This window comes from Carya illinoinensis, chromosome 9, assembly GCF_018687715.1.
Source record: "Carya illinoinensis cultivar Pawnee chromosome 9, C.illinoinensisPawnee_v1, whole genome shotgun sequence".
Classification (NCBI taxonomy): domain Eukaryota; kingdom Viridiplantae; phylum Streptophyta; class Magnoliopsida; order Fagales; family Juglandaceae; genus Carya; species Carya illinoinensis.
This window is the reverse complement of record NC_056760.1, coordinates 6682865-6692488: the sequence shown is the minus strand read 5'-3', so window position 1 is coordinate 6692488 and position 9624 is coordinate 6682865. Positions and strand designations below refer to the sequence as shown.

Sequence of the window (9624 nt, the reverse complement as noted above, 5' to 3'; positions counted from 1 at the left end):
ATGATTCACAATTCAGCCCACCTCTCATTCATATGAACACGTTAGACCTCTCGCTTAAACAACAAAAATTATAAGAATTAGATTACGATTGGGCAATGAGATGATCTCAGATGATTTGTGAACAGTAATAAAAATATGATGAAAAAATAATGATAAAATATTAAATAGTAGTGAATAGTAATAAATAATAATAAAAAATAATGATAAAATAATAAATTATAGTGCAGTCTTACAATTGGTTTGGATTTCGAGATAAGATCGATGAGATAGTTTTAAATAAAAGTTGAAAGTTAAATAAAATATTATTAAGATATTATTTTTTAATATTATTATTATTTTGAGATTTGAAAATATTGAATTATTTATTATATTTTGTGTAATGATAATATATATGAGACAATATAAAACATTATCTGAATCAAGCTCTTAATCATCGTTCTAGAAAATCATTGCATATCATAATGATTAAACTGGAAGTTTTCACAAAACGAGAAAGATGGTAAAATTCATACATGTACGTATAAAATTGAAAATGAAAATACCCAATCGTATAAAAAGGTACGACATGGACAGCTTGTACAATACCAAAGGTAGAACGTCGAGAGCGTTATCAATTCAGGCAAAAGTTTCTCAAAGGAACAAAGCGTAGATGGACATGATGAAATTAAACTAGCTAGAACATGTAAATACTAACGTATGGATGTTTGTACGAATCACCTCTGTACAGTTCTAAAGGACAACGTCCGTCACTGTCCCGACATCTTCCATCCCTGCACAAAAGAACTTCGAGAACATTTATGGCGGAATCTTCTATATATATATACCCAATTCGGAAGCCACATATCATATTCCCATACCACTTTTCCCCATTAAAAATCTCAATCTAATAACTTATTCGCGTATTACACAGTAATGATTGCAACAACGTCCAAAGGAGTTGCTGTCATTGTCGTTGATACCCTACCAAAAGCTCTCCAATCACTATTTTCTCTCATAGTTTCCTCTTGCTTGCATCTGCAGTTAATCGAATAAACGAAGACCCATCACCTTGGACAACCAAATTTGGGATTAATTGTGGTGGGATTTCCCTATTATGGCTCCCCTGGTCGTAGCTGATAAAAGGATCATAGTACTCCACGAAAGCAGTGTTCTTAGGTAAAGGAATATTATCATGGGCGCTTGGGATGCTTTTCAATCTTGTATCAAACGAATCCTTAATGCTTGAACCACATTGTCTAGGCTGGGTTTGGTAGAAAACCTTGGAAACCACAACTTCTCCGTCTTTCTCTTCTTCATTGTTGCCAAGATGGTATTGGTGCATTACCCAATTTGTTTTCTCAGGTTTCCTTTGCCTGCCATAGTTGGTATAGAGAACCAAGATCTTTTTGAACCCTTTAATTGCTCCCCCAGCAAAGACTGGCCTAGTTTTACCGGTTTTGTGCCATCTGGTCTCGCTCCCATCTTCATCAGTGTGGACCTTCCTGCGTTTCCTAGTCCCAGTCGTGTATGCCTTTGAAGGTCGATGAAAGAAGTGGCGGATTTGGCCATCTTTGCCGACACCTGCTTCAACAAAATGAGCAAAGAAAACAGGTAGTACTTACTAAAACTACATTGGTTAATTCTTGGTAAGAGAGATAGGATTAATCTCTACTTGGAATAAAGGTGAACGAATCTGGAATAAAACTTGCATGGTACCAATTTAATTATAAATGGAAACGAGCAAAGGTTAAAGGAGAGTGATTCCTGACATACATGGAATATTATGATTGCGCTTGTGTTTAAAGAATCTTGAAAGTATACAGAAGTTTGGAGATATACAGCTCATTCATGCATGCTAATTTAGCAGTGATCTACTGCGACCAGATCGAGCATGTGAATCAGATCTTTATCTCATGCATGCTAAGACGTTATTAATGACTACTTGGTGTCATTCATGCAAGGAGGCCTGTTTCTTTATATATATCATTCATGAAGCTACTAGATCTCGTAAATCCGCCCTAATGATATTGATTAGGCCAGCCAGAACAATCCATCGGCATTGCCTTTTCAATTCAGAAATTGTAGTTTGGGAAGAAATGCTTGTGGTTTATTTGAAGTTGATGGAAACCTCTAGAAAATCTAGGGTACTCGTTAGACCATAAATGTTTTTTTTTTTTTTTTTTTTTTTGTTGGGGTCAAAAAGTGTCGTCAGTACTCCACCTATCAATCTTGCATTAAAGATCAGACACATTGAAGTCTTTTAAATATTAGATATATAGAGTATTTGAATGCTTATTTGTAGAGTATTTGATAAAACATATTCCGTTTCAAAAATTATTCTCTCAAAATGATATTCTTATAACTTTTATTTTTTTGATAAGGAGGATGGGAATTAATCAAACCCAAATTATCCATTTGGAGAACGGCCATCAAGCTCTTGGCGATTCTTATAACTCAAAATTAGATCCTTGACATGTCGGGCTATGAGCTGCAACCAATATATCTAAAATCCAACGGTACTAAAAGGGACACCCAAATTTATTACGACATATATTCATATAGCCTCTCACACATATATAGATCTGTTTGTAAAGATATCATAGCGAATAGAATTAAGCCTTGAATGGTAAAAGTGTTTCATCTCATCTGATCATTATAATTCTTTTTAAATTTTCATACAAAATATAATAAATAATTTAACTTTTTCAAATATCAAAACAATAATAATATTAAAATATAATATTTTAATAATATTTTATTCAACTTTCATCTCATCTCAACTTATTATCCAAACAACAAGACCTAAATAATGAGGAATGAATGCTTTATCTGTAATTCATGCAGTAGTCAACTTAGGTTTTTGCTTCTAACATACATAATATATTATATATGTTGCTTACGAGAGGTAATTAAGCTCGCGATCCGGCCTGTGCACGTTTCTACGTTTCTCCTAATCATTAAATGATCACATCTATGAATGGAGACGACGTATCCTACAGGCCAGGGAGAAAATATCTATATTTTCAAATATAACATGATTAAAGTAGTACAACTCGATCCATTACATTTAATAATTTTCTTGGGCGATTATTATTTTATTTTAATTTTTTCATTTGTATGCCTAATTAATTTGTAATTCCAGTACATGTACCACAAACAATAAGAAACTCTTCTCAATTCCTACGTACTCTATTATTAAAGGAAATGGCAATGATCTCCTTGTACGTTAATTTTTCCTTTTCGAAGGAATGTAGCAATACATGCATGAATATTCCCGATCCTTCTAATTAATTAACTCATTTTGCTCTTAGCCTAATCACTTTTACAAGCAACTCTTAAATTGACAATGTAATCGAGTTGTCTTAATATCTATGATAAATAGCTAGGGTACCGATTAAGAATCATCACCTGGCAACTTTTCTGGGTGAGTATAGCAAATTCCATTCTCTCCCTCGAGCGTGGGAATGAATTCATCAATAAGGGGATGAAGCTTCCGAGTATCAGAAAGGACCTTTGCCTCTAAATGTTCAAGAATTTCATGGTCTGTTGGATCAAATTTAACTCCCGCTGGCAAGCCCGGCAAATCATGAATCCCAGTCTAATTCACAAGAAACGTCATACATATAATACCAATTATTTTTAAAAAGAAAAAAGAAAAAAGGGACATAAAACTAATTAATTAGAAACATCCAAGGAAAGGAAGAAGAGATTTGCTGAACTGAAACATATATAATTAACCTATAAGATATCTACCTGATCTTGGAATTCTATGTTATGGCCACATGATGGGCAAGTTATAGTCCGAAGTTCATCGGGTTTCGGATCGAGAACACTTGTTTCTTTTGGAGTGGACGAGATTATCTGAAGAGCCCTCTCATCGTCAGAGTCATTGCACCATGTCATCTCTTTGGTTTTGCTCTCATGCCCATTCCAAAACTGGATTTCCCCTCTTGTTTCCTCCACTTCTTCTAAATACAGACGACTCTACCAAAATACCCACATAGTTAGCTAGGTTAACTGAAAAATGAAAAAGGAGAAGAAAAAAAGGAGAACTAAAGAAACATTGTCAATTTTAAACACGTTTTCCATGACCACCTTCTTCTTGATGTCAGCAGGGAAGGGATTTAGATCTTCCTGGTCACTTTCTTTTTTCTTCACACCTTGCTATGATTGATTTAGGTCCTTCTTAAGCTGATCTTGTGCGGCATCCTCAGAGACACAGAGACAGGGAGCTCCAGATAGGAGAACAAAGGGCTATAAAAGAATGGAAAAGATGAGATTAAATTCTTGAAATAGTGCAAGCTAGGATGCTTGCACGCCAAGTTTGGTTATGCTAGTGTACATTATACATACGGTACGCAATACTAGAGAGAACGAATGCAGCCTTCGGTCGTTTTAATTCTCTCTCTCTCTCTCTCTCTTCTTTTTTTCTTTTGTATTTTGCTATGTGTCTAAAGAATGTTGAGCTTACTTAAAAGCTTACTTAGGAAAGTGAAACTTAATGTGAAAAGGGTAGCTAGAGTGGAGATGAGGCAACCTGATTCTTATGGCATTGGGACGTTTCACCTCTTCAGAGAGATCTAGGGGGAGAGAGAGTTGGGAGCTTCAGCTGCAGTGTCAACCTAGAGTACACTTAAAGCTGTTGTAAAAAATAAAAAATAAATGAAAAATGTACGTACGTAGGAACGTACCAACAAATATGAAATAACAGGCATATTACATTACACCAACCTGTATATTCTTGTGATCTTCTTGATCTTAATCCCTTTCTTTACGTAGACTTCTCATGCCAAGAAAGGAATCATCTTTTCTCTCCTTTTCTCTGTCTCTGTTCGGGTTTTTGTCTGGAATTTACTGCGAAATCTGGAATTTGCCGTGTACGTAATTCGACCAGCGACCCTTTTATTTATCCATTACTTAATGCTACCATTTATGTACGAGACAACACCTAATAACAATGACAACATTTTTCATAACTTATGTATATATATTTGTGCGATGTCACTACAACAAAAAATAAATTTTCGTCCCAAAATATATAGATTTCGTTCCGAAAGATTTTTTGGGACGAAAAAATTTCATCCCAAGGTCGTCCCAACATCATTGTCCCAGAAGATATATTGGGACGAAAATCACAATTTCGTCCCAAAATATATCTTTTGGAACGATTTTGAAATTGACCGTTCGATACCGTTCGAACGATGACCTTTTTTGTCACGGTTAAAATTCGTTCCAGAATGGCGTTCGAATGCTTCTCAGTTACCGTTCGAACGTTAATGTATCTTTTGAACGGTTATCAAGATACGTTCAAACGATCAATAGAATTACGTTCGAACGTTAAAGGAACAGATCGAACGGTAGAAGAGATCGAACGGTGCTGATCAATGTTCAAACGCTATGGTAATGACCTGCGTTTGAACGTTTTTTTGAGCATCTGGTATCGTTCGAACGGTTTGGTCATTAGTGTTTGAACAGTACATTATCGTTTGAACGACCTACCCATTAATGTTCGAACGTGACACGGTCGTTCTAACGGATATTATTTTTATTAAAACCAATAATTAAAAAAAAAAAAAAACTAAATAGACATCCATAATATTTGAAAAACATAAATTAGGAACTGTTTAATTACTCACAAAAGTTTTATAATAAGTGCGAAGAAATAAATAACCATGATACTAGCATTGTTCATACATAATTAGATAATGTCATAAGTTAGACGTAAAAAATCATCAGTTGGTTGGAGGCATGTACTGTTGCATAAGCTGTTGCATTTGGAGTTGCATATCTCTCCTGAACTCAGTTTGTTCTTCTTCATGTTGTTTGAGGCGCATTTCCATGTCTCCTTGTCTAGCCAATTGAGCCTCTAACTCTTATTGTTTTGCAACCAATTCTTCAATATAACATGTATCAAACAAACAATGCAAGATATGTTAATTAAGTATTTATAGTATTAAATAATTAGATAGTTGTTTTATATCTTTCAAAATATTTTATTAATTATAACTATTTTTATTTTAATTAACATTTTAGTTAATAATTATAACTATTTGTATTGTAATTAACATTCTAGTTAATAATTATAACTATTTGTATTGTAATTAACATTCATTTTATTAATTATAATTCAGAATTTATATTTTAATTCAAATTCATTTGATTACTTTTAATAAGTATTTAAGTATTATTAAATCTAGATTATTTGTATTTGATTTAAAATTCATTTTATTAATTCAAAGATTAAGTATTTTTGTGTTATTAAAACAAAACTATTTGTATTAACTTATAGTTGAATAATTCAACTATTAAATATTTAAGTATTATTAAATCTTAGATGATTTGTAATTTAATTCATTCTCATTTGATTACTTTAATCTTTTAAGTATTTAAGTATTATTAAATGTAGATTATAAATAATTAATTTTTAATTCAATTCCTGCATTTAAAGTATTAATTATTTTAACACATAACGTTCAAACGGTGCTAGTCACCGTTCGATCTAAAGACATACGTTCGAACGGCATACGAATACCGTTCGAACGGATTAATTCCAGATTACAGTCGTCTTCAACCTCCGAAAATCTCAACATTTACAATCCAAATTACATCAAAAGACAGCAAACTATATGAAAAACTCATTATAGCAAACGAAAACACTTATATAAAATCTAAAATGAGAATATATTAAGGAGAATACTTGATTTAGAGAGATAAACCGGAAAATCTACCCGTACCCAATGCCCAAAACTTAAATACACTTTACCAAACGGTAAAAACAACCTCTTAATCCGAAAATATAAGAGATTGATAAAAATTAGTAATATTTGAGAGCTGGATTGAAGAATAATGGCGTTGGTTGGAAGAAAATGAGCGTGGGAGCGATTGGAAGTCGACTGGAACGAGTGCGAGATTTTGAGGTTCTGTCGTGTAAATGTAGAACATTAACGTTCGAACGGTTATTTAATGAACGTTTTCTTATACGTTTGAACAGTTATTTTAAACCGTTCAAACGTCAAATTAAAATGTTGCTTATTGTATTTTTTTTACACTATACCTTTAAATATAATAATTTGTAAATATACTATAGTTTAGAGACATAGTAATATAACTATATAATATATTACTATGTCTCTAAACTATAGTATATATGTTACTAAACACTATATAGTTTAGTAACATATATAGTATAAAATATCATATTACATCTAGTATTATAGTCAAGTACATATATTAACCTATTATATATAACATATATATGGTATCATAGTATAGGGTTATATGTATCACATGCATATATATATAGTGTTTATTATATTATATTATTATTATAATATTATTTAATAATAGGATATCTACTATTATATATAGTGTCATCTATACTACTAGCAATTAGAGTGTATTATAATGATACAAAAACTAAAATTGAGTATATATAGTGTCATTTATAGTGCTAGAATAGAGAGTGTCATCTAATTAGTCTATAACTGCAATATAATATGAAAAATATACTAAACAAGTCATGTAATACATATACTATTAAATATATATATATATATATTAGTTAATATCACATATAATATATATGTTATATAAATACATGAACATAGTTTCATGTATATAGTAGTCTATATTATATTAATTATACTATATAATATAACTTATACTATATACTATATAATATTCAATAGTATAATATATTTTAATTAAATATAATATAATATATACTATATATATATAAAATTATAAATATAATATATAGTGTTTCATAATATATAAGCGCATTAAATATATTGCATTTAATATATTTAACAGTTAAAATATATTATAATTGAATTAATTATTATATTTAATATAATTAATACTGAATATTGCATTTAAATAACATTTATTATCATGAAATTTGGATTAATTAGGGAAGGGCGTTAATTTTCAGTTAATACGTTCGAACGGTATTAACTGACCGTTCGAACGGTACCATGTTCGAACGCTTAAATAACGTTTGAACGATAAATATGTATCATTCGAACGGTTTATAATTTACCGTTCGAACGGTTTGTCAATTTCCTTCCAAAATAATTTTGCCTATCGCGTCAATATTACGTTCAAACGGTAACAATTAAACGTTCGAATGGTTAATCATTAACGGTCGAACGGTTAACTTATTTGGGACAAAAAATTTCGTCCCTAAGAATAGCGTTCGAACGCGTTCGAACGGTCTGGCATTCTGTCATTATTTTGGAACGAAATTCAAATTTCGTTCTAAAATCTCACTTTTTGGGATGATTTTCAATTCGTCCCAAAGCAATTTCGTCTCAAAAAATGATTTTTGTTGTAGTGTGTCCAGCATCAGTTAACTACACTCGAAAAATATATGATCAGATAAATAATAAAAAAAAAAACTATAGGATCAATCATTAATATAATATATAATAATTGTAAAATTTTTTTATCTTACTAATTTGCCAATAAATAAAAAAAGAGTTGTACTAGGCTATTACCCAGCATTAATAACATTTGAGCGTGCTGCTTAGCACATTTATATTTTTTATATTTTTGTATTTTTTCTTTTATATTTGTTTAATAAAAATTACTTTCTTAATTATTAAATTAAAAAAAATAAAAAACAGTCGAATAGAACGGTCAAGGTCAAATGGAACTATCATAGTGATTTATTCAAAAAAAACAAAAGAAAAAAAAAACAATTTAGAAATACCATCGCCGGGCGTTCTGAACCAGTTAAATTGTTTGCATCATCCAATAAGTTGGCCAATCGTTGTACGCCACATCACCCTTTGTATATCTACAACCCAGTCAAATCAGCAGAAATACAGGGTCAGTACCTACGGGACCACTGAAAGAGTACCACGCGGTCGGAGATTACCCTTCTAAACTAAGTAACGTGGCACTTTCACATCCCAATTTTTTTTTTCTTTTTTTTTTCTTTTAACACAAATTAATGTCGAAGATCTGGCTTTTCAGGCAAGCTTGACATCCCCTTTTTTATTATTATTATTATTGTAATTAATTCTACATTTTATTCTATTTTGTTTTTTTCTGTCAGGACTTTTTTTTTTTTTTTAATTATTAGTTTGAGCCCCCGTCTAGACGTTAAAAATTATTAATTATGATTCGTGGAAATTAGCGATCACAAGGCATTGGAAAGAACATGATTGTGGAGAAAAACATCTTTCTTCGTTAATCATATTTTATTGCTTGTACTAACCGACATATCATGGAGCTTCTCAAAGAAGCCACGCAATGAAAAGCTTACGCCGTAAGCTTTGTGTTTTAAAACTTTAACGTATGGACTAGGGTTTTGGGACACCGTCGAAAGTTGTTTCCCTTAATAGAAAAAGAGGCCATGCATGTTTCTGATAAGGTTCTCTACTTGTCTGTTGCTAATCTTGGCTTCGTATAATCATCTCTCTCCCTCTCTCTCTCTAGATCTCTCTCTCCGATCTGAGTTTTGTCGAAGAGTCTATATTAATTAGATCATGTATATGTATTCCGAGTGTTCTGGTTTGGTACTTATCCTAATAATTTAACTTTTTAACTTAATGATCTAGTAATGTCAATGTATGTTCAGTATGAACAGTATAATTAGAGAATAGATATTTATAATTGTGAATTAATTATGCAACTATT

At 31.4% G+C, this 9624-nt stretch overlaps 1 protein-coding gene across 1 annotated transcript; it reads right to left on the bottom strand.

Moving 5' to 3' along the window:
- Positions 1 to 485: 485 nt before the first annotated feature.
- LOC122277763 (NAC domain-containing protein 73-like) lies at positions 486 to 4316 on the bottom strand. Its single transcript, XM_043087896.1, has 4 exons — positions 4075 to 4316; positions 3733 to 3963; positions 3388 to 3577; positions 486 to 1560 (listed from the first exon to the last, which is right to left on the bottom strand). Exons 2-4 carry the CDS (start codon positions 3880 to 3882, stop codon positions 992 to 994), a joined length of 909 nt encoding a protein of 302 aa, XP_042943830.1. The 5' UTR covers positions 3883 to 3963; positions 4075 to 4316; the 3' UTR covers positions 486 to 991.
- Positions 4317 to 9624: the final 5308 nt, after the last annotated feature.

Excerpts from the sequence above, each read along its gene's own strand:
- LOC122277763 (XM_043087896.1), bottom strand. The coding sequence starts at position 3,882 with ATGACATGGTGCAATGACTCTGACGATGAGAGGGCTCTTCAGATAATC. Across the intron at positions 3,578-3,732 it reads ACATAGAATTCCAAGATCAG|ACTGGGATTCATGATTTGCC; the intron begins GTAGATATCTTA and ends CTTGTGAATTAG. Across the intron at positions 1,561-3,387 it reads TCACCCAGAAAAGTTGCCAG|GTGTCGGCAAAGATGGCCAA; the intron begins GTGATGATTCTT and ends TTGTTGAAGCAG.